Raw genomic sequence first — 24,768 nt, 5'->3', positions numbered from 1 at the left:
AGGAAGCAGGAAGAGCCGACCCTGCTCGGAGCCCAGCTGCTGGGGCCTGGGGACAGCGCGATGGAGTCGGTGGCCCTGTACAGCTTCCAGGCCACGGAGAGTGATGAGCTGGCTTTCAACAAGGGGGACACACTCAAGGTAGGGTGGCTGACCTGGGTCCACATGGAGTGGGGGGCGGTGGTTAAGAATAGGGGCCTGGGACAGCGCCCCAAACAGAGTCCAGCTTCTGGGGGAGGACAGGCCCGGCTTCTCCAGCTGTCGGCTGCGGGATTCTGGACAAGCCACCTCCGCTGAGCCTCAGTGTTCCCATCTAGGAAATGGGGGGATGACTACGACCCTTCCTTGGAAGGGGGGCCCGCGTTGTGAGGATTCAAGGAGATATTAGCACAGTCCCCGGCAGGGAGTCGCTTCAACACCCAGTTTCCCTGGGAAGAGTTTGAAAAGACAGTTGGAGAGAGAGAGGGAGGGATCGAAAAGCTTTTGGGGTGAAGTGCACACGCTCTACAGGGCGCTAAAAGAACCGTGATTTCGGTGTAGAGAATGGCTTCCCGGCAGCGCGGAGGGAAGGGCAGAGAGCCCGCATCCGGCCCTTTCTGACGAGCACCGCGGCCTTGTCAGGCGGCCGGGCCGGCGCGGCGCGGGACTGTCTCCGGGAAACGTCCCTGCTCACAAGTGGGCCGTGCGCCGAGGTCGGGGCGGTCAGAAGTCTCTGGCGCTGCCGCTGCCAGGCGGGGGGACATCGCTGCCCCTCCCTGGGCCTCAGGCCTGCGCAGCAGAGTAGTGTGCATTAGACCCGCTCTCTCCACCCCGCTGGGCCCCGCTCTCGGCCCCAAGCTTCAGGCACAAACAGGGACAGGGACTCCCATTTGCTGGCACCCTGCTAGAGCCAGGCCCCGAGCTCAGCTACGCACAAGGTCCCGTTCACGCTGCTGAGGTGGGGAGGTGCAGCGCCCCCACTTCACAGGTGTCTAAGCTGAGGCATAGGGAGCTGGCATGACTTGCCTGGCATGGGGTCAAATGTGAACCCACGTTCTTTGATTCTGGAACCTTCGTTCTGTCCCCGTGAGACTGAACAACCGGGGCTGGGGTGCAGGAGTGAGATGCTCCCCAAGAGGAACCCTGTCCCTGTAAGGAATCCTGCTCCTCTCTGTGCCAGGATGCCAGCACCTGCATCCACCTGAGCTGCTGGCTGGGGGCCCTGGGGACATGTGGCCGGCTAGGGACAGGGGCAGGCTTAGCACCAGCACTACCTAGCCAGGGCATGAGATGTAGAGCTAGGTCTACATCAGAGGCCTCATTGACATCTGGGGTCTCTAGACCCAGACTGGGGGCTTGGTGGAGAGTGGGGCAGTGGGGAAATAAGAATGAGGTAGGTGGTAGGCTCCAGCCGAGGCTCAGAGATCAGCCAGTGGTGGGCAGGGTGGATCACATCCCCCAAGGCAATTGTAGCAAAGACTGTGACACCCCACTTCCCTCCTGGACTCCTGTGCCCAGGACCCCAAGATGACTCAAGGTTCCCACTAACTTCTGCTAAAGCGTTTGCCAGCTCCCGGTGTGTTTCTTCTAACAGAGGTGCTGGCTAAGGGAGGTGTGAGCTCATGAGGCAGGGACACCCTGGAGCTCCAGGACCTAAAGCAGTGCCTGGCCCACAGGAGGCTCTTAGTAAGATGTGGGCAATGTTGCAGGAAAGAAGAAAGGATGGAAGGATTTAAGTGTTAGCTGAAACCGGGACATCTCTCCCGGTGGAACTGAGCACCTTGTGTCCACAGAGACCAATGCAGGGCCTTCCAGGCTCAGAGAATGATGGAGGAACGTCAGGCAGTGAGAAGACCTGCCTTTTTCTCCCTCCCTTCCTTCATCCCTCAGACACGTGTCAAGCTATTGAGCACATACCTGTGCCAGGCATTGCCCTAAGTACTGGGGTTACAGCAAGGAACAAAGCAATCTCCCTGCTGTCCTGGAGCTGACACTCCAGAGAGTGAGTGACATCAGCAAGTGGTAAATGGATTGAAGAAATTCATGCAGGGAGATGCGTGAGCATGACAGCGGGTGGGAGGGGGCAGGGGCACAGCTTTAGATGGGCTGGTCAGGATGGTCTCTCAAAAGAGTTCAGACCTAGGGGCACATGGATGGCTCAATCAACGGAACGTGTGACTCTTGATCTTGGGGTCATGAATTCGAGCCCCACGTTGGGCGTAGAGCACAAAAAAAGAGATAACACCTTAGCTGAGCCCCAAAAGATGAGCAGAATCAGCCATGCAAAGAGCCGGAGGAAGAGAACCCTAGGTGCGGGGGTGTCAGGGGGGACCAGCTGGTGCAAAGGCCCTGAGGCAGGACCATTATTAGTGTGTTTGAGGAGTTGAAAGGTCTGTGACTGAAGAGCAGTGAGGGAGAAAGAGAGGGTAAGGATGATGTTGGGAGGTAGGCAGGCATCAGGGCCTGTGAAAGATTTGTATTTCATTCTTAATTTGAGGCATGCTCACTGAAGAGTTTTCAGCAGGGAGAAAAACTTGATCAGATTTACATTTTCAAAAGATAACAGGGGATGGGAATGGAAGCAGAGCTGGGCTCTTGTCTACTAGGCAAAAAATGAAAATGGCTTAAACCAAAAAAAAAAAAAAAAATCCTGACGAAATATCAATGTCCTTGATCTGTAAAGAGCTTTTATAAACCAATAAGAAAAACCACAAACAGCATAACAGAAAAATGGACAAAGGATATGAACTGGAAAGTTGCAAAAGAAACAACGTAAGCCAGTAAGTGCCCAATTTCACCAGTCACAAAAGCCATGCAACTTAAAGCAAGTAACTGTTTTCCATTTGACAGATCAGTAAAATGTTATTAAAAAAAAAAATCTCCGGGATCCCTGGGTGGCGCAGCGGTTTGGCGCCTGCCTTTGGCCCAGGGCGCGATCCTGGAGACCCGGGATCGAATCCCACATCGGGCTCCCGGTGCATGGAGCCTGCTTCTCCCTCTGCCTGTGTCTCTGCCTCTCTCTCTCTGTGACTATCATAAAATAAATTAAAAAAAAAATCTCCAAGGTTATTGACACTGTGGGAAAATACACACTCTTACATGTGAGTGGTGGACAGGTACAATGATACAACCCTTTGGAGGGAACTTGGGGAACATAAAGCCGTAAAAATATCCATGTCCTGTGACCCAGAAATTCTGCCTCTGGGAAACTGAGACATAATCAGAGACATATGTATGTTTCCTCATAAAGGACTCAAGGAGCACTCAGTGTGTCTGCTGTCCTGGTCTAGGCAGTGACAACTGAGCAAGGAGAGAATGGGCACAGTCACTGCTCATGCAGCCGGTGTTCTGGTGGCAGACGAGGGCCACAAACCAGATGAGGAACAGAGTTTGTAACATATAGAGTTTGTCAGATGGAGGCAGCGGGTGGGGCAAAGAAGCCTGTGAAACGTGGGGAAGCTTGGGGCCCAAGCCCGAGTATGGAATCAACCCAGACTGCCTGCTTAGGGATGGTACCAAAGATCAGACAGCCCCGAAAATGCTATTTAATGGCATAAAAAAAGCTCATGATGCAATGTTAAGTGGCAAAACACAGAATGCAAACGTATCTGCACAGAAGGTCAACTCTACATAGATAATCGATAGGTAATAATTTTGTGGAGGGATTGATTTTGGGGAGGGAAAACTGTCTGTCCTGCACTGCATCTGGTGCCCCCCAAAAAAAACTAGAAAGAAATGATCTGAAAAGCTAGCAGTGGTCTGTTTGGGGAGGTGGGCCATGAGCTATTCCTGGTTTTCTTTTTCTTCTCCCCCTTTTTTTTTTTTTTTTAGATTTTATTTATTTATTCATGAGAGAGAGAGAGAGAGAGAGGCGCAGAGACACAGGCAGAAGGAGAAGCAGGCTCCATACAGGGAGCCCGATGCAGGACTCGATCCCGGGACCCCAGATCATGCCCTGGGCTGAAGGCAGATGCTCAGCCACTGAGCCACCCAGGCGTCCCCACATTTTTCTTCTTCACTCTTTCTGCATTTCCCACATGTTGTGCAAGAGGCGAGCATTCCTTCCAGGGCCAGCTGAGGTGGTCACTGGGACGGCGCTGCCATGGCTGTGCAAGTGCAAGGTCACGTTCAGATCTGGATGGAATTTTTTTTTTTTTTTTGCGTTAGCTTTTAAACAGACTTTATTTTTCAAGACAGTTTTAGATTTACAGAAAAATCAAGGAGATAGTACAGAGGCATCTGGACCCATCTCCCCCAGTTGGTAAACGTCGGATGCTCTGAACATCCATCGGCTGTTACATTAAAGGATTGATATTGATACATTACTGCTAATTAATGAATGTAATTGGAGTTTTTGCATTGACTTTATTTATTTTTGCCATGTTGTCTTAAAGTATTCTTTATCTTGATTCCTTGTGTTGACAATCCCTTAAATTTTGCTCCCGAGGTGCCTCAGCCGCTTCACTCCTACAAAGCCATCTTTCTGTATAACCATAAAAATGGGCTGCGATGTCACGCTGTGTCCCCCTCTCTCCCAGCCAGACTGGGGCAGTGGTGTGTGGGTTGGCTGGCCCCCCCTTACCTGGCTAGGCAGGGATGGGGTGCCCCCCCCCCCCAGAGCCATCCTATTCTCTTTTCTAGCGAGTGTTTCCCGCACGGCCCCTCTAGGCCAGGCCATCACAGCCATGCCTGCAGGCGACTCCCACCCAGCCTCTGGGAGTCGCCCCTGAATAAATAAATCTGAGCTCTGGTCTTGGAGGGAGTCTAGGTGGCATGTGAATCCGCTCTGGACAATTGGCCCCAAACATCGTTTCCCTGGAACCAAGCGTCCTCCCTGTCAGGCTGGGCACTTCCAGGGGCCGAGGACCCCTTGCTCCCAGCTGGAAGAGGGAGGTGGGTGGTGGCTGCACCCTTATCTCTCCATGGGTGACCTGGCCCCCAAGGCCCAGACTCAGGGACCCCACAGCCTCCCTGGCATCTCCAGAGGGAAGGTCAATGGCACCTCAGAGCCAATGCAGTCAACCCTGAGCCCACACCTGCTCCCCACAGCCGTTCCTATGGCATTTGAGGCCACGACAGCCTGCCGGCGCTCTGGCCCAAAGCCCTGGACTTGTCCTGGCTGCTCCTTACCTGCCTCGTGCCCGGTCTTCACTGAGGCCGGTCAGCGTCTCTGCCAACACCTATCCTGAACCCTACGGCTTCTCTACACCCCACCTGCCCTGCCCGCACAGTGGGGGCCTTGCTGACCTCGCTTACCTGGACTCACCTGGGCCAGTGCGGAAGCTCCTCACTACCCCGCCTCCCTCTGCTCCCAGCTGTCCCAGTCTCCACACAGCAGCCATGCCCAGAGCTGAGCCTCCCCCGAGGCCCCTCCATGGCTTTTACAGTAAAATCTGAGGTGCTTCCCATGGCATACAACACCAATGCCCTCTTGCCCTGGCAGCCTTCCTCACTTCACCTCACAGCCTTCCCGCCTCAGCTCCAGGCACACTGGCCTCCTCTCTGTTCTGAGAACAGGGCTTGTTCCTACCCCAGGGCCTTTGCACTGGTTGTCCCCTCTGCTCTGGATACTGTTCCCCAAATCTTCTCACATCCAGTCCCTTCCTATGACTTGGGCCTCAGCTCACGTATCACTTACTCAGAGAGGACTCTCTTGAGTGCCCCCATCTGCTTCCTGTTGACACCCCCCAGCCCTCCACCAGACATCTTCCATCTTTTCAGAGCCCTTACCACTACATTAAATTACCTGTTAACTTGTTTCCTTCCTTCTTTATTGTCTGCCTCTGCCTAGCACAATGTAAGCTCTATGCTCCCTGCTGTCTCACTAGGACTTAGCACGGTGTCTGGCACACAGTGGGTGCTCATGACATAGCTGATAAGTGAATACCCGGCCAGGGAACAGAGGGGTAGGGCGGCATCCTGGGTGGAGAGCAAGGTGAGAGCAAAGTCTTGTGGGGAGGCCAAGGTGCAGATTTCACCAGGGTGTGGTGTGAATTCTTATGTCTCAGGGGGGCTGTAGCTTTTGAACAACGTAAACATTAAGAATTCAGTTCACGTAACCAACAAAGAATGTTTCTGGGTGTTCAAAGCAGAAATGACAGGAAAGCAAAAGAAAGCAAAACAAAGATTCTATTCGATACATGACATTCACGGTCACATGGGACATTATAGTTACGAGACATGGCCACATTCAGCAGAGGCCATAAATGTGCCCATTTCACAGATGAAGAGACTGAGGCTGAGACCGTGGAGAGAGGCAGAGGCAGACAGAGGAGTGTGGCCCCGGGCTCCAGAGCATCTTCCCTGAACCGGTGGTCGTGGAAGGCAGCTGACAGGCTCCGGGTGTCCTATTCAATTGAGGAATTGGTTTGGTTTTGTTTTTAGCAAAAGTTGTCCTGAGTCAGCCACCTGCTTCCGTCTGTCCCCGGGTCTGCTGACCTTGCCCAGGCTGCAGAGTCAGGAAGGAAGGAGCTCAACGGGGCCTGGCAGCCAGACAAAGGGGTGCCTGCCTGGGCCCAAGGGAGCACATCTCAGGTCTTCGTGGCAAAATGGAACTAAGCTAGTGGCCTGCGTTGGCTTGCCCCCAAAGCTTTGCTTCTCCAATGCCCTCTACTTGGGATGTGGTTACATATCTGATTTTTTCCCCCCTCAACAAATACCTACAAGGCTTGAACCAATGTTGGCACCTGCTCCAGGACTGGCCTTGGATCCAGACCCAAGTGGGAGGTGGAATGGGGATGAAGACTAGTGCAACACAGTCCCCCCTACACCAGCTGAGCCAAGACCCCAGGCCCCAGAGTCCTGATTCACTGTATGGGCTGTGCCGCCTCCCTGCTGTGTGGCCTTGCTCACCTCTCATGTCTGGGCCTCAGTGTCACCATCTGTGAAATAGGCTTTGGTGATGTGGTGTCCCATGTGGGAGGCTTACCGAGGGAAAGGAGGAAGGAGCCCCAAGATTCATGCTGTAGCTACTCCCCAGGCCCGGCCCGTTCCTCCCTGGGGCCGCTTGACTGCTCACCCACTGCAACTCCCACCCCCCACTCGGGCTGTTTCAGTTCCTCTCAGCCCACCTGTGGACAAGGAGCCCATGTGACCCGAGCAGGCCAGGCCTCACCCTCCTGGTAGCCCAAAGGCCTCCCTTATCTGCTCCCTGGTGCCCAAATCCCTGCTACCCTGAAATCACACCCCGGAGCTCAGATGATAAGGGTTGTTTAAATGCAAGTGACCCCAGGTGACCACCCGTAGGTGCTGAGCTCAGGCTGGGGCTCCCCGACCTTCCAGGGTACCTCAGACCCTCTCCCCATGGATCAGTGTGTGGGATACAGATGCCGTGGAGTCCCCATGCTCAGGGGCACAGCTTGAGAACTGAGGCACCCCTGCATCTGCCCCCTGAGACTGCAGGGTCTGCTGGGGGGCTGGGGGAGAGATCCTGAGAGTCCAGCTCCAGCCTCCTACCAAAGCTCAACCACTAACCACAACCTCCTCTGGGTTCCCAACTATCCAACCTTGGGAGTCAGTGACCCTCCCAGGGACAGGTTGTCCTGGGGCCTGAAAGCAAGCAGGACCGTGAACCAGACATGGCTCTTGTGAACTTGGGCAGGTCCTCAACCCTCCTCTGTGAAATGGGTCCTGCGACCCCCTACCTGGGGTCCTCGAGCAGCAGGAAGACCTCAGCTGGTGGCAGCTGTCCCTCTTCGGTGACCAAGTGACCGTGTCTCTCCTACCCGCAGATCCTGAACATGGAAGATGACCAGAACTGGTACAAGGCTGAGCTCCGAGGCGCTGAGGGCTTTATTCCCAAGAACTACATTCGCATCAAGCCCCACCCGTGAGTGGCTGTCACCCTGGTCCTCTCCTCAGGACACCCCTACCCCAGCCCTGCAGCTAGATGACCCCACTTGGCCTGGCCCAGGTTGAGCTAAGCTCGAGGCACCGCACACCCCTTAGGCCCGGGGATTCCTCGCTCACGGGTTCCATTCACCTGCCTAGGGCCCCCAGTCCCCACCCTGAGCAGGGGCAGGGGACAGAGATGTGAGGACCAAGGTGGTGGCAGAGTCAGGGCCAGCCCAGGCCACAAGGCTGAGGACCTGGAATGCCGGGGAACATCCAGGAGAGAGGTGGAGGAGACAGGCCCCGGGCTCTCAGGTGGCCATGTGGTCTCCGGCAGGTCCCGCTCTCCCTATTCCTGTTTCCCTATATCTGTAACTCAAGGAAGGTGAGGCTTCCATCTGCAGGGGATTCTAGAGCTCTCTCCAAGAGGCTGGCTCAGGCTTTTGTGAGGATAAGAAGTGAGGGTGACAATGGGGGGGGGATGGGTGGCCAGAAAGCAGATCCTGTGGGGCCCTGCCTTGGGGGTTTTGTGGGGAGCTGGACATTGGCCAAACAGACCAATGCCCTGGGACCAGGGCAGAGTGGGAGACACATGTGGGGCCGGTGTCCTGGGACCTGGGACCTGCTGGCCCAGGGCAGCCCCCGTCACGCTCACAGCAGCTGGCATCCCACGCGGCCACCCTGAGAGTGGCTGGGGCAGAGCCCAGCCCCAGAACAGGCCCCCGTGGCCAAGAACCTATGAAAAAACCAACTGGATATGCTTGAGATGGTGGCAGAGGCAGCCCCTCACTCAGTCATTCATCAAACTCTAGCCACAGCCCCAGGGGCCTGGCCTGGGTGATGCTGGAGACACATGAGGAACTGCTGGGGTTGGACCAGCCCCGTCCGGGGGGGGAACACAGGAGATAAAGAAAGTACCAGATGGGGAGGCAGCCAGCACCGAGGTGCCTGGGGAAGGCGTCTCAGAAGAGGTAGCAACGAATGAGGCTTTGAAGGGTGTGTAGGAGTTAGCTAGGTAGAAAACCAGGTGTTCCTGGGAGAGAGGATGGGGGACAATGGGGGTGACCCCGTGGCAGTGGGACTGGTGGAAGGGCCTCAGGTGCGGCAGCTCCCAGGGGGTGGGGAGCCCAGAGATGGCTGAGCAGGGGCCGACTCAGATGTGGAGGCAGGTTACAGGGCCGCGCAGGCTGGAGGGGACAGACTGGAAGCCATGAGGCCTCAGCTGAGCCTGTGTGACTGAGGGGTGGAAGGGGAGGGAGGAGCAGTGCCAGGGTGGGGCCCGGGGGGGTGTTTCCTCTTTATCTGTCTTCGAGTTCTTTCCAAAGCCCTCCGCCTCCAGCTTCCTGTGCTGGGCAAACCCCATCCCACCTGGGGCCCGGCCACCCAGCCGCACCCCGCCGGGGTTCCAGGCATCCCCAGCCTCCCACACAGAGGCGGCTGCCTGCAGCCTGCAGCTCCGGATCCAGGCTCCGCAGTGGCCTCTGGCCTGGGCGATGCGGGGCAGGTGTCTACCCTCCGGCCTCATGGTCCTTCTGTCAATAAAGGGAGGGCACGAGGGGAGAGACCCGGAGAGATGCCAGGCGCCCCAGGGAGTGACCACAGGCAGGGGTCACCGCCTCAGGCCGGTGGGTCGGGGAGAGATCTTGGGGGGGGGGGCAGGCAATGCCCCGGCTAAGGCCAGAAGCCCAGAGGGCCCAGGGCTGCTGGGAAGCCTCGAGCAGACGCTTCCATCTGCTGACACAGGTTTCAGTGTGAGGCCGGGCTTACCTGGGCAATGCTGGTGGTTGAGACAAGACTACCTGTTGGAAGCTCCGGTGGGTCCCAGTTGTCCGATGCCCTTGGGGTCCCCCCCATCAATTCTGGTCACCTGTGTCTGGACAGAGCAGGGACAGGGGTCAGGCCCCCAACCAACCTGTCGGAGGCCCTGCCCAGGTGCGTTCTCGGCTAACCTCAGCACCTGCTGCTGAAATGGGGGGGAGTGCAGTTCAGTATCTGACTCAGCCATCAGGCCCCAGGATGTGGGTGGCGGGGAGGACTGGGGTCCCAGAAAGGAGCTACACCAGCCCCACTCCTTCTCTGGGGACCTGCTGTCTCCCTGCCTGCCCAGGGAGTCCCTGAGGGAGCCATGATGCAGACCAGGTGCCCCAGAAGCACCCACCCGGCAGTGTGCCAGCGGGTGGCAGGGAGGGCTTCCCAGAAGGGCACGGTTCCTTGGGCCTGGGAGTTAGAATAGAAGTTTGCCAGGGAGGGTGGCAGACAGGCCCAAGGGAGTGCCGCGGGAGTGGGGGTGGTGGCAGGGACGCTGGCGTGCAGCAGCGCCCCCAGTCTCCCAAGGGCTCTGCAAGCCTGGTACTGTCATCACCATCTCACAGACAAGGAAACCGAGGCAGAGGGAGGTTGAATGGTTTGTTCAGGGCCACACAGCCAGCAAGAGGCAGAGTGGGATTTGCACCCACCAGGCGTGGGGAAAGGGTGCTCTAGGAGCCTCCGTGGCACTGGGGGAGGGCCTGAGGCCAGGTGCTTAATGTGCATACTTTCAGGGGAATCCCTGCCCTTCTCTGGGCCTCAGTTCCCATATCAGTGAAATGGGGGAGTATGCGAGGTGCTGCTGGCATGGTGGAGGGAGCTGGGTTCTGGGGCTCCGGAAAATGTTGCTCCTGCTGTCCTTGGAGTCACCTGAGGACCAGCCTTGCCTTGTTCCAATGGGGGGCAGGGCTGGCCTCCTCTGAGGGTGTGGCTGCAAAAGCCTTTGAGGGTGACAGCCACCCACACACTGACGCCTCCTGTGGTGTTTTGTGGGTTCTTTGGAGATACCCGGGCCCTCAGGAAACGCCCACTTGGGGCCCCACTGGGCCCCTGCTCCTACATGGTGCCTGCACCTGTCCCGCTGGGGGCTTCCCGGTGGAGAAGCTCCTTGCCACCCCCAGTCCCCCAGCTCAGCTTCTGGCCTGGAAGCCTCCATCCAGGCCTCCTGAACTCCAGAGACCCCAGCTGAACTTTCCAGATGCTCACCTTGAGCCCCCACAGCCAGCAACCATCTTTCACCACCTCCCCTCCCAGGAAATCCACCTGGGCGAGATGGGCTCCAGGGTCCCCACAGTTTGGGGACAGCAGTGGGCCAAGTCTCACTTCTGTGTGTGGGCTCCCCAGAAGCAGTGCCTGAGATGCAATGTGAGGACAGGACTTGATTTCGGAGTGGGAAGTGGGCAGGGAAGGAGCCAGTAATCAGGGCTATCAGCACGGCTGCTGCTGGCCGTGGCAGGCCCCAGGGTGGGCGGGGAGGCAGAACAGCCTCCCCAGAATGTTCCATGGGGGGCAGGGAGCTGAATGTTTATCACCCTCTCCCCTCGGTCATCACTCGACAGCTCTCTGGGGGCTCAGCCCACCCCGCACACAGGCCTTTGTTTGTGGCCAGAACCCCAGTGGGACTGGGGACCAGGCAGGACACCGCGGACCGTGCGGCTGCACCTGTTGCCCCAGCTCTGGGCTTCAAGGGCTCGTCAACATCCTGAGACAACAGGAAAAGTCCCAGCTCACATCCGCCCCCGCTGCCAAGCCCAGACTCAGGAAGCATTTGCTGAAAGAGGGACGGGAAGCTTTCAAGGAACAGTCTCCAGACCCTGCCCTTGGTTGGCCACAGTGCTGCCAGGAGACTCTAGCTGCTCCGGGCCTCAGTTTCCCCATCTGAACCATCAAGGGCCCCGTCAGAGACCACGTGGATGCTACAAGGACTAAAGAGCCGGGGGCTTGCCAGGGCCCCACAGCAGGAGGGGCAGGACTGGCAGGGAAGCTGAGTCCCAGCCCTTCTCCTCCAGGAACTGGGGGATAGAGGGGCAGTGGTGGTCTCGCAAGACCCTAAGCATCTGCCGGGCACTCCCGCATCCCCAGTTCTATGTGGGCAGCCAGGGGAGGGACCTGTACCTTGGAGAAAAAGTCCAGGTGGCCTCAGTCTGTGCATCTGTGAAATGGGTGCAGGGAGCCATCCTTCCTCATCAGACCAAAGCCACTATTGCCTTTGTCATCCGTGTTTATATTTTTTCGCTTTTAAGACTCTATCGTCTAAAACGGAAGAGCTCAGCTGGGGTTGGCTGGGGGGAGGTTCACTAAGGTTTGATTTTTCTCTTTTCACAAGGGGATGTGTTTGCCTGGCAGGGTGGGAAAAGCTTGGGCTCTGGAGCCAGATGCTGGGAGTGGGTCTCAGCCGCCTCCTGCGCTGCGTGTAACACACTGCATGTAACCTTGGGCTTGTTGCTTTGCATCTCTGCGCCTCAGCTTCCTCATCTGTGAAATGGGTGCACTCATATCTCCTGTGTCTCCGGACCACTGGGAGGATCGGCGGCGTTGGGTGCTGGCACAGGGGCAAGGGGCGGCCTGGCCATCCCACCGCCCTCACCAGCCCCCCTCTCGCTGCAGGTGGTACTCGGGCAGGATTTCCCGGCAGCTGGCTGAAGAGATTCTGATGAAGCGGAACCACCTGGGAGCCTTCCTGATCCGGGAGAGTGAGAGCTCCCCAGGGGAGTTCTCAGTGTCCGTGAAGTGAGTTCCGACCCGTGGGGACTGCAGGGGAGGGGACGCAGGGAGGCAGCATGGGCATGGCTCACGGTGCAGGGAGCCTCATCCCTGAAGGGGGGACAGCCGGAGCCCAGAAGCTGGTAACTGTCCAGGGGTCAGGGAATGACAGCCACCCCAGGGTGCGGCCCAGAGCAGTGGGACATGCTCAGAAGGCAGGCGTGGGTGCGCCGCCAGGTCAAGTGTCTGCATGTTCTTCTATGAGCAGCAGGGAGACATCCAAGACTCATCAGAGGGGAGGAAGGAGCACGCCAGAGTTTGATGTGATGGAAGCAACAGTGGGTGAGAGAGCCCCGGGGCACCCAGGGCAGGTGTCCGGGATGCGCCCTGCTCAGCGCTCACCACACGGTGACATAAATGAGATGATGGACTACGGAGCCCTGCTGCTTGGGTTCCAATCCGAGTTCGGCCACTTCCTGGCTGTGTGACCTGGGGCAAGTCACTTAACCTCTCTGGGCCTGTTTCCTCTGATGTGAAATGAGTTATTACAAGGACTATATGAGTCTATAAATATATATTTTGAGTCAATATATTTAAAATAGTGCCCGACATTGAAGCGGGGTTGCCGCGATGGGAGCGTGGGAGAGTCTGACTTTGTGACCCGCAGCAACTCAAGCAGGACCAGCAGCCTCTAGGCCGCGCAGACCCCAATCCCGAAGGCCCATTCTCGAAGGCCACACTTCCCGGGCTGGGAGGTAGAAACGGGAACAGGAGTTGGGGCCCAAGGGGCCTGGTTTCTGACTTTACCTGTTCTCACCGTCGGGAACAGTGGTGTATAGAGGCATACATTCAAGGAATATTCGCTGAGCCACATTGGCGTGTGCCAGGCTACTCTAGAGGCTGGGGAAATGACTGTAAAAACCCCAAAGTTGCTGCCCTTCTGGATTTATGTCTTAGTGGAGGAGACAGTGAACAAGCAAAGACCTATGGCAGGAGTCAAGGTGGTCAGAGACAGCCTCCCTAGAGGTGGTGCTCGAACAAAGATCTGAACCTGGATTTGGAGGCTGCCCAGGTCTCTGGGAGTGATGACCCGGGAGGGGAGATTTCTAGGCAGACAGAACAGCAAATGCAAAGGCCCTGATGTAGGAATGCACGTGGGACGTGCTGGCATCCACAGCGACTGGTGGTGCGACTGGAGCAGAGAAGCCTGGGGGATGCAACCCAAGAGATGGAGCTGACAGATCCTGACAAGGAGATCGAGTTTTCTCTCAGAGCAATAGGGAGCCATGGAGGGTCTTGAGCAGGGGGAGATGTGATTGGCTTCCATTTCTCAGCAGATCCCTCTCCTCTGGCTGCTAGGAGGAGGAAGGATGGTTGGCAGTGAGGAGGGGGACACTGGGAGGCCAGAGGGGAGCCAGGCAGGGGGTGACAGTACCTGGGATGGTGGTGAGGGCTGAAGGCATACAAAGTGGCTGCTGGCTCAGGCCAGGTGAGGGAGTGGCATGGATCTGTGATGTCAAGGCCCCCAACTGTTTGGGTCTCCGTGGACAGTGGGCACAGAGCCTGCACAGAGGAGGCGCTCACTGTGCCAGGTTTTGGGGTCACTAAGAGCAGTAGTGGGGTGACAAGGTTGCCTGGAAGGAAGGCACAAGTGGCAGGTCTGGAACTTGGCGGCATGGCCTCTAAGAGGCCGTTGTCCTAGGACTGGATTGGTTTATGGCCAATGGCTTGATTGTCCAAAGGCTGAATGAACGCGGGATCCCTTTGATGGTTAATGCAGGGGCTGGGGGTGAGGACGTAGGTCGGTGCCGTCCTGGCTCTCTCAGACCCATGGTGAGCTCTGTGGCTGGTGCACTGTCGGGTGGTCCATTTCTGGGGTAAGTGGTGGTGAGCGATCTGCACCCTGGAGCCCTGGGCAGTGGTGATCTCCCTGTCTGGGCCTGGAGAACCCCATGTGGGGCCATCTGCTGAGGGTGGGAAGGCTACTGGGGGGTGGTAATAAGATCTATCCAACATCAGGAGAGGTCACAGCACTTAGCTGATCCCCTCCAAGCTGTGCAAGCAGCATTGGCTCTGTTTACTTCCCTGCTCCCCGAATAGGGAATAGGCTCGTTAGTCCCGGGGATCGCACCCCCTGTGACCCACACACACCAGGAACAGGCTGGTTACCCCAGAGGACCCCACACCCCTCTCACACATAAGGAACAGGCTGGTTACCCCAAGGATCTCCCCCCACACTCAGACATTCAGGAAACAGGCTGGTTATCCCCGGGGGATGGGAATGGTTCTGGCCCTAGTCAAACCTCTACTCCCCCATGTTGAAAATGGGAGCACGGTCAGTGCATCTGTGTGTGGGAGATGCATGGTTGTGGGCATCTGGAGTGCCCGCTGGGTCACCTTGCCCCCGGGTCACCTTCCCACCTCCACAGCCCAGCCCCCACTTCCCCCTGGGGTCCCTGCAAAAGCAGGAAACGGTTATTTTCCATGTGCTGGCGGCCAAGGGCCTGGTCATCTGGGATTGGCGCCCGCCAGGCGGGCTGGTGCAGCTTCGAGGGCCTCCTAGAATCAGCTCCGAAGTCCAAGATCTCCCAGCGAGGCAGGCGCACAGGGGACTCACTGGGACAGCTTCTGCAGCCCTAGCTGGGGGGCAGGGGGGCCCTCCCAACCCCCACCTCTCCCCCTGCCTCTCCCCGCCCTAACTCGTCACGCTGCCTGAACCTCCAGCATTAGGCCTGTGCACTGCCCTCTCCTGGCCTTTCTTCGTAAGTGCAGCCCCGCCAGTGCGCACGCGCAGACTCAGACCCAGGCTCTTGTGATGAATGAATAAATAAGGGGGGGATTCAGGGGCCCCTGGGCGGCTCAGCAGTGGAGGTCTGGCTTCGGCTCAGGGCTTGATCCCGGGGTCCGCGGATCGAGTGCCGCATCAGGCTCCTCCCGGGGAGCCTGCTTCTCCCTCTGCCTGTGTCTCTGCCTCTCTCTCTGTGTCTCCCATGAATAAATAAATAAAATCTAAAAAAAAAAAAAAAAAAAGGGAATTCAGTGACAAGGGACACATTCCACGTGGCGAAGGAGGTGACATCTGAACTGGACCCTAAAGCCTGAGTGGCAGTTTGGTGCACAAAGAGAGGAGAGGGCCTGCCAGGCACAGGGACCAGGCTGTGCAGAGACCTGGAGTTGGGGCAGAGAGGGGTGGGTTTGGATAGTGAATGTGACCAGCAGAGGCAATAGGTGATGGTGGGAAGCAGTTGTTGAGCAGGGGAGCCAGCACCTATGTCCTGGGAAGAGGTCTGGCAGAGTCCTTCAGAGAAATCCTGGCTCCTGCCCCTTGGGGCCTCCCCCAAGGTCTCCTGGCCAAGGCCCCTAAGATCGGCTTCCTGGGATCAGCTGACTGTGGTTTGTGCACAGCGTCACCAGGTGGCGTCCTCCACCCTTGGTTCCGTCCTAGCTTGGTCCATTGTCTCTCATGTGGGCATTTCAGTGGCCCTTGGGGGACCACTGGGCAGGGATTAGAGTAGGAAACAGACTCAGAGGGCGTATATGGCCAGGAATGTGGGCTTTTAAGCAAGACTTTCGACTCTAATACCTACTAGCTGTATAACCCTGGGGAACTTACCCTCTGAGCCTGTTTCCTCATCTGTAAAATGAACATCCACGTAAAGTGCTTAGTATGCTGCTTAGCACATAGCAAGTGCTCCAAAAATGCCAGTTATAGTAATTATCATTATATTACCCTCTAGGGGAGATGCTAGGTGGCTCAAAGGTTGAGCCTTGGGCTTGGGGTATGATCTCAGGGTCCCGAGTTCAAGTCTCACATCGGACTCCTCACAGGGAGCCTGCTTCTCCCTCTGCCTGTGTCTCTGCCCCTCTCTCTGTGTCTCTCATGAGTAAATAAATAAAATCTTTAGAAATATATATATTACCCTGTAAGCACACAGTAAGCACACAGCTTCCCGGCCCCTTGTCCCACAAATCCAGGGCTATTAGAAAAGAGACAGTGACATGGAAGAGGCGGTGACATGGAGCAGCAGGGAACCCAGTTCTTGTCCTGACTTTGCTCAGAACCTGCTGTGAGGCAGGGGCTGGCTTTCTTGTAGCTGTAATGTCCTCATCAACAACGTGGAGACAGTAACCCCAGGTGTTATGAAATCCAGGGACCCAGTGGTCATCCAGAAAAGTGACAGCTATAAAACTTATGTGTGAGAGCATTTCCGGCCTCGCTGACTTGGCTCTTGGGGACTCTGACCCCACTACACGTGGCATCTCCCACGTGCTCATGCCAAGCCCCATAAAGCTGTCAGGGATGGGGTTTATGGGCCTCGGGCCGCCTCATGGAGCGATAGTGGCCACGCTGGCTGCTCTTTACGAGTTTACAGAGGGCTTCCCCCCCCCCCCCACAGGGGCACGTCTGAGCCGGCAGCCAGCAGCCCAAGGACTGAAGCTGGGGCTCAGTGTGACTTTTCTCCACAATCCCATCCAGGCTGCTGTGGACTCCTCTGCTGTCAATGGCAGGTTTTTCCCCCCGCAGTGAGGTATTTTGCTTCCTTTCAGGCCAGAGGTGCCCTGGAGTCATTGCACCTGTGTTTGCTCTGGTCACTGAGTACCTACTGTGCACCCGGATTGTCCCAGGTGCTTAGGATTCAGCCGTGAACAAAATAGGACAAAACTCCCTGTCCTTTAGGCACTCATTTCTACTGGAGTGACAGACAAGAAACAATTAGCACATTATTATTTTTATGTTTATTTTTAAATTTTTAAATGATTTTTTTTTATTTATTCAAGAGAGAGACAGAGACACAGGCAGAGGGAGAAGCAGGCTCTCTGTGGGGAGCCCGATGTGAGACTTGAACTCGGGACCCTGGGATCATACCCCAAGCCCAAGGCAGACACTCAACCGTTGAGCCACCAGGCGCCCCTATTTTTTAATTTTTAAAAAAGATTGTATTTATTTATTCACGAGAGACAGAGGGAGAGGGAGGCAGAGACAGAGGGAGAAGTTCTGTGCTCTGCCCCATGCGGGGCTCCATCTCAGGCCTCTGGGATCCCCACCTGAGCTGAAGGCAGATGTTTGACTGACGGAGCCACTCAGATGCCCAACAATTAGCGGACTACATAAAATCTTGGGAGATGATAAAGGCTCTTGGGAAAATGAAGCAAGAAAGAAGTGGTGCCAGAAGACGGAGGGTGTTATATGTGCAGGCAAAGACAGAGGAAGCGATCTCCAGAAGCCTAGTTTGCAGGAAACAGAAGCTCAGAGAGGTGCAGGGACTTACCCAAGGTCACACAGCAAGGAAGAGCAGAGCAAGGGCCCACTGACCTCCTGTGCCCAGACAGACCCATTCTATCTTCCATCCACCTTTCCTGAGTCCCAAAGGCCCCTGAGTCCCTGTCAAGATCAGTTTGATTCTATTTCATGTCTGCTGCAGTCCATGTATTCCGCCCCTGCCCTTTTCACAGATGGGAAAACTGAGGCTAGACTGCTGATGCCTGAAGGAGATCACCCAGGGGACGGTTAGCACCCAGGCCTCTGTCTAGGGGGGCCCAGGGCCCTGGTTGGGGCAGTCGGGGGGGGGCTCCTGACCTTACCCTAGCCTTGTTTATCCTCACTGGGAGGCCACTGTCACCTTTGCTGCTGCCGCCACCAGGCCAGAAAAACCTGCTGGGCAGGACAGGCTACTGCCAGCATCAGGCCTCACTTGGTCCTTGCTTGAGGCTTTTGTGACAGCCCAGAGGCCGGGCCCTGCCCCTCATCCCCCTGGGTAGGTGGGTGTGGGGGTCACACAGAGACAAACATGCCCGTGGCTGCACAGAAAGGGACTCACATACAGTCACTGTGGCAGAGCAGAGAGAGACCCCACACACACCCAGACACTATAGAGACACACCTGGCACACACAGGCCAGGACACACACACACACACACACACACACACACACACACACACACACCACTCACTGGCCACTGCCCCGGACCAGCTCCAGATGCCCCCTCGTCTGTCCTCGCCTGGGCTTAGACCCCATCCTGGCTGCCCTTCCCTCCCCCGGCTCAGGAGGGCTCACTCAGCAGGGTGCCTGCTCCCAAGCCATCCCTCCCAGGTCAAGGTTCACTTGGACTTGGACGTGGTCTCCCCTATATGCCCTGGAGCTCCCCTGGGCCTGGGAGTGAGGGTTTGAGGTCTAGAGAGGCCACAGAGGGTCTAGGGGGCTCTCAGACCATCTCAAGGCTCCATGAGGCTTTGAAGGATGCCTAAGGCCAAGACCAGGCAGGGGACGGTGCTCCTGGGGAGATAGATCCCCAGCAAGGGCCCCATAAGGCCAGCAGATAGGGGGGCTGCCCTGATGCTGAATCCTGGGGTCGTCTGATGGAGATGGCCCTGCTTGGCCTCAGACAGCTGTGATTGCTGATCCGAAGAGGCCATGCTCAGTCTACGCATCGAGCAGCATCCCCGACATGGCTGTCCCTGGCTGTGGGTAGGCCTCTCTCCTCTCTGGGCCCCAGTCCCTCACCATAGGACAGGGAGTTGGAACCAGCCAGGAGAAGGGACCAGACCTGCCATTTACGGAGCACCTACTGTGTACCATATACAGGTGAGAGGCTGGACCATGCAAACTTCCCCAAGTTGAGAGTTCTCCAATTCTCAGGTTGGACTTTCCTGGGTCCCTTGGCCTTTCCTGCCTCATCTCCTGTCCTCTACTTGCTGATCCTCTTATGTGATCAAGGAATACTTCATTCTGGTTAACTTTCCAGGTGGTCACTTGGGTTTGAGATCTTTTTCACACCTGCCACCTGCTTCTCTGTCCCCTTACCCAGAGGGGGAGGCCGTCCATACCACAGGCTCTTCCCTGGGGACAGCCCAGCCCCGAGTCGGAGCCTCTGCTTCTGCACTGAGTGGCCCACACATGGGGTCCCTGGGGGCCCTGTTTCCTGGCTTTTTGCCTGCCCAGCCTTTGGATGAGAGACCCTCCTCCCCAGGTACCCCCACCAACGTCTAGGGGCTAGGGAAACCCCGATCTGCCTGGGACAGGGCACTAGAGAGTCAGTGGGCTCAGAGGTCCCTCAACAAAAGTGCGTGGCCTGTGGGAGGCTGTGGCAAGTCAGACAGAGCAGGAAGCACCATCCTCCTGCCCGCCTAGTTCCATGGGCCTACATGTCCCACGGCTGCCAGCACGAGCCACTTAGTCACCTGGGAACAATGCTTGCTGACAGCACACAAGTGGCTTTGTCTCAGGGTTGGGGATCATTGCTTCATCTGCTCACAGAGCCTCCTGGGGGGCACTGGCCCCCTTTGCAGCTAAGCAGCCCTGAGACCAGACACGTCTTAGAGAGGGTGTCAGGTCTATTTCAGGGCCAGGACACCTGGAGGGCTGGACTTGAAGCCCAGAACCAACAGGAGAGGGGTTTCAAGAACAAACCACCCTGAAGAGCACTTAGCCGGGGGCCCTGACGCTCTGTTCCCTGAGTCCCGCCTCTCTCAACTTGGACTAGACCCCCAGGGCCTCCTCCTACCTCCCTGCATTTTCTGGGTCTAGCATGCAAGCCATTGTGAGCAGTGGGCTAGAGGAATGCTGTACAAGGGGCTGGGGAACCCAAGGAGACCTTTGACTCTGAGTTGGGCCATTTTTCCTGGGCTTTCAAGCATGAGTAGGAGTTTGACTGCAGAAGAAATTGGAGAAAATCATGTGTGCAAAGGCCTGGAGGGGAGATATGTTTGAATGGAGACAGACGGGCACTGGGTGGCTTGGACTCCTTAAAATGGGGGGGCGCATCCCAGCTTGCCCTCCACCCCACCCCAAACCCACACACCTTGAACAATTCTTTGTCTTCCGTCTTTAATCTTAAGCCTTTAAGAAGGCTGGCGCTGACCGTTGGAGGCGGTGAACGGCAGGCAGGGATGAGATAGCAGGCCTGGGTGGCCGTGGGTGACAAAATCATGCTCCTATTCGGGGCCTGCCAAGACCCTGGACTGTGGGCCAGGGGACTCGGGTGGCACGCAAACCCTGGCTTACAGAATGACTTCATAAGATTAAATTTAGAGCCCAGGAGGTGTTTTTTGTTTGTTTGTTTGTTTGTTTTTCTTTTTACTGTCAAGTCTCCAGACCACTATTTGGTTCTCACTGAGCCCTAAACAGAATGAGAATGTAGCCTGTGGTTCAGGAGGCCGAGAGGCCATTGCCCACTCTGGGGCCATCCCGGGGCCCCACATACATGCCGGGCCATGCCCACAGGCCCCAAGGCTTTCTGGGCTCTCAGCTCCATCAGCCACAGGGGGCAGGTTCCTAAACTGGCTTCTTCCTGCTGGGGAGCTGGGGCTCTTCTGGATTCTCCCTGCAGCTGCCAGCCCCTTGCCCCCATTGGGCAGGTGAGGACATTGAGGTCCAGCTGGGCTGACCAGAGCCAGCAAGGATGGCTGCCTGCCACTAGGCCAGGCATAAAGGCTGAGAGAGGGGAGGGCCTCCTGGGGATCACAGCCCAGGAATGACATGGTGGCATGGTCCTAGGCTTGGGATGACAAGGTCCAGGACATTATCAACCCCATATTTGGAATAATCATTATTCCTATTGTTATACAACAAGAACCAACAGGGGAACATGCTGGAGTGACTCTTGACAGGAGGCCCTAGCTCTGGGGCTTTGCTGCTGTGCGACCCTAGGGATGGCATGGTTTGCAGCAGGGTGTCAGTTTCCCCACTGCACAAATGGCTGGATTGGCACCTCCTGAGCCATGTGGTGGGTCCGGCCACCCCTGCAGCAGCGAGGGGAATCACAATGGTTTGTGCTGCCCACGTGGGTTGGGACAACGGGCAGCACCTCCAGTCCCAGTCCGTCATGGCCTGTCCTGGCATGGGACCTGAGGCGTACGGCAAGAGGTTAAAGTATATGAAGGAAACGGGGCTGGGCACTGGAGCCACATATCTAGTCCGAGGTGTTAAGATTTTATCTGGAGGGCAATGGGGAGCCATAGAAGGTTCTTGAGGTAGGGGGCAGGGACAGACACGAAGCATCCAATACACGGGCAGGCTTTGGTCTGAGTCAGGAGGTCTTAGGACTCACTCCTCACTGGTCTGCCGGCCCGGGAGGGGCCTGGGGGAGATGTTGAAGGGATGGGAGAGGAGGAGCTGTCTGACCACCTCTGCCTCAGAGAAACCGTGTCACGTTATTGACCCCGGGCAGCACTTTCTGAACACTTACCCAGAAGGGAGGAGCTACCTTATAAAGAAGCGGAGGATTAGAGAAGTCCGGTGGTTTGCCCAAGGTCACACAGCAGCCCAGTGGCCTGTCCCAGCGCCCACACCCTTGCCTCCAGCCCCCACGTCCCCACCAGGTCAGTGGGCCCCGGAGCTGCCAGCTGCAGGTGGGGGTGGGGACAGGGCCACCCAGGCCGGGTGGCTCAGGTGGCTGCCCTCCCCCAGCTACGGCGACCAGGTGCAGCACTTCAAGGTGCTGCGGGAGGCCTCGGGGAAGTACTTCCTGTGGGAAGAGAAGTTCAACTCCCTGAATGAGCTGGTGGACTTCTATCGCACCACCACCATCGCCAAGCAGCGGCAGGTCTTCCTGCGGGACGAGGAGCCCCTGGTCAAGGTAGGCGCCCCCCCAGGGGTTGGGGGGCGAGGGGGGGCTCTCTGCACCTGCTCCTTCTGCCACCCGCCGCGGCATCAACCCGGGTCCCGGGGCAGGGCTCTAAAGTCCCCCTTTTGCAGTAATACAGGCCGGGGTGGGGAAGCAGGGGGAAGGAGGAGGAAGGCACAGAGTGGACGGGGCCGGGGCCACACCGCGGTGGGCTTGCTCTCAGCCCCAGCGCCGTGCGTGGCCATCATGGGGACTCTGCGCACTCTGAGTGCACGAAGGTCTCGCCACCTACTGAGGCTTCTGGGGCCGCTCGCTGAGCTGGCTTCGTCCGCAGGGGCCTGGTCTTCGTCTTGAGGCTCCCCCAAGACCACTTGGGGGTAGGCTCGGCCCTGGTTTCTGCCCCCAGGAGCTGGCCCCGGGTGGAGTGGGGGCGGTGTGAGCATCTGTGGGCGAGGTCCTGGCCAGGCTCAGGGTGTGATTAGAATGATGACACCAGCCAACCGGGTTATTAGCCCCGACAAGTGCTGTCTTCTTTGGGAAGGGGGGTGTCTGCAAGGCCCCAGGGCCAGAGGTCTGGACCCCAGGCCTGCCCAGTTGAGCCTGGGGAGGGGCTGCCGCCTGCCACAGAGAAGCTCTGGTCCTGCTTGTGTTAGACCCCCACGATGTGTGATCTCAGCTGGGCCTCAGTTTCCCCACTATGTGATAGGATGAGGCCTGGGTCTCAGGAGCCAGGAGAGGCAAAGGGTGCCTTGGGAGCCCCCCATTAGTGAACCATGTGTGCCGCCAGGATGTTGGGCCTCCTCTGCCACCCTGGGGGCTGGGGCAACTGTGAGCTCCCAGCCTTGGAGACCTCTTCCCCACTACTAGGCGTCTGTCCCAGACCTCCATCCTCTCTGCTCCCCTGCCTGGGCCAGCACTGCCCTTGGAGAATGTGAGGGAGCCAGGACAGAGCGGGGGGCTGCCTGAGGGCTCCCCACACCCACTGCTTCACTCAGGCCTGGGCTCTGTGGGCACCCACCCTGTGGGATGATTCCAGAACTGGCTCAGTCTCCTAGGACCCATGGTACCACCTCCTCCTCCCTGGGCTGAGAACCGCTAATTAGAGCCTGTCTGCTGATCCTATCACCCATCCTGGATAAGATTCCACAGGCTCTGAAGAGAGATCCAGGTGGGGCAGGCAGGGCCAGGACACTGGGTATAATTGTCACGGCGCCGGGATGATATGCCTGCAGAAAGCTTTGTCCAGCTGCCCTTTGCAGGTGGGGAAACTAAGTCCCATAAGGGCAGGGTCTTACTTGAGGTCACCTTGGGGTATACATAGGACAGGAATCTGGGCCGGAGAGCTGGGAGCAGCTCTGAGGGACATCCTCTGCCTCAAAACCCGGTCAAATGCAATAGCAGTAAACTCTGCTCTTAGCTACACATCACTTTACAGCTTATAGGGCCTGTTCCGTGGCCGAGACAGTCCTGTTGGTCTATGCAGATCGCAGCCTCTGAACTGCAGACATTCAGGAGGCAGTAGGGGGTTCATGGGGTGGGGTGGCCATCTAACTGGATTTGGAATGAGAAGTAAGTCTGTCCTCCCACCCACAGCCAACCACTTCTCTTGTTGGGGCCTCTGGAGAAATCCCCACTAACCACTTCCTCTCCTCACAGTCGCCCCGGGCCTACTTTGCCCAGGCCCAGTTTGACTTCTCGGCCCAGGACTCCTCACAGCTCAGTTTCCACCACGGTGACATCATCGAGGTCCTGGAGCACCTTGACCCCCACTGGTGGCGGGGCCGGTTGGGTGGACGCATTGGCTTCTTCCCTCGGAGCTACGTACAGCCAGTGCAACTGTGACCAGAGTGGGGCCCGGGGGTGGGGGCGGAGCCAGAAGACCCTCCATCCACCAGACACTGAGGTCCAGAGAGAGGACATGGACGCCCCGTCTCCGGGGTCCCACAGGGCTCAGCCAAGGGTCTTGGACTAGAGCAACAAAAGCCAGGCCCCCGGCTCAGGCTGCTTCACACAAACTGGGCCCATCCCAAGAATCACGGCGATATTCGGTGCCTAGCAGGCAACGGGAGCTCCCGGTGCTTCCTCCTGGCCTCTTCCCATTGGCTACCAGCTGCGGGGGCTCTGGGGCAGGGCGGCAGAGGCCCCACTCTCTCCAACCATGAGTGGCCCCAGCCTCAGGGAGAGTTGAAGGTTGCTGGGTTACATGCATTTGGGGGCTCTGCCCAAGGAAGCACGGGTGTGGTGGATGGGTTCCACCTCGGCTGACCATCTGCTGGGCTGCTTGCCTGCCCCACCCTCAGATGGCCCCTTGAGGTGTCCTGGCTCCTAGTGGTGAGGGCCAGGCCCGGGGGCTGCACACCTCCTGACCTGGACCAATGGACTGATTCCAGGTTGACACCGATTTCTGGGCTGCCCCACAAAACTTTGGGCTCCACTTGGGTGTCTAGCACCCCCTCACTCTCCGCCTCGCCACAGACACTTTGGAGAGGGGCTGGGAGGCCCAGAGCAGGTGGGCAGTGATGAGAGAAACAGGAGCCGCTCCCCTCCCGCTGGCCGGACACAGTGGACAAGCTCTGAGGTGCAGGCCCTGGGCACAGCCCCTTGGAAGGACCCTCTACCCTGGCTCTTGTTTGTTCTGCTCAGACTGGGGTGCCCCCCCACCGAGTTCGGGGAAACTATAGGCCAGGTGGGCGGTCAGGGCCACGACTGGACTTGGAGCTCTCACGGAATGGGACCCTGGCTTGAGGAAAGGCAGGGTGTGCAGACAAGATGGGCAAGCAGCAGCAGGTAGCGAGCAGCACTGGCCTGGGGCCTGGGCACCTTTGGGAGCAGGGAGAGTGAGGGGGGCTCTGAGAGCGCTTTGAATGCCAGGCTGGTGGTGGAGGGGGC

General features: G+C 57.6%; 1 protein-coding gene across 2 annotated transcripts; it reads left to right on the top strand.

The window, feature by feature from the left end:
* GRAP (GRB2 related adaptor protein) lies at positions 1-24,756 on the top strand. Of its 2 annotated transcripts, none has more exons than XM_055304822.1 (5): positions 1-138; positions 7,707-7,804; positions 12,220-12,342; positions 21,723-21,891; positions 23,560-24,756. In XM_055304822.1, exons 1-5 carry the CDS (start codon positions 61-63, stop codon positions 23,719-23,721), a joined length of 630 nt encoding a protein of 209 aa, XP_055160797.1. In that variant the 5' UTR covers positions 1-60; the 3' UTR covers positions 23,722-24,756. The 2 variants fall into 2 exon arrangements, with proteins under 2 accessions (XP_055160797.1, XP_055160796.1); XM_055304821.1 differs by having other exon boundaries at positions 23,536-24,754.
* The last annotated feature ends 12 nt before the right edge of the window (positions 24,757-24,768 follow it).

The sequence above is a fragment of the Nyctereutes procyonoides genome, unplaced genomic scaffold (genome assembly GCF_905146905.1).
Source record: "Nyctereutes procyonoides isolate TBG_1078 unplaced genomic scaffold, NYPRO_anot_genome, whole genome shotgun sequence".
Taxonomy (NCBI): Eukaryota; Metazoa; Chordata; class Mammalia; order Carnivora; family Canidae; genus Nyctereutes; species Nyctereutes procyonoides.
Note: the sequence above shows the minus strand (reverse complement) of the source record. Positions and strands in the feature narration are given on the sequence as shown.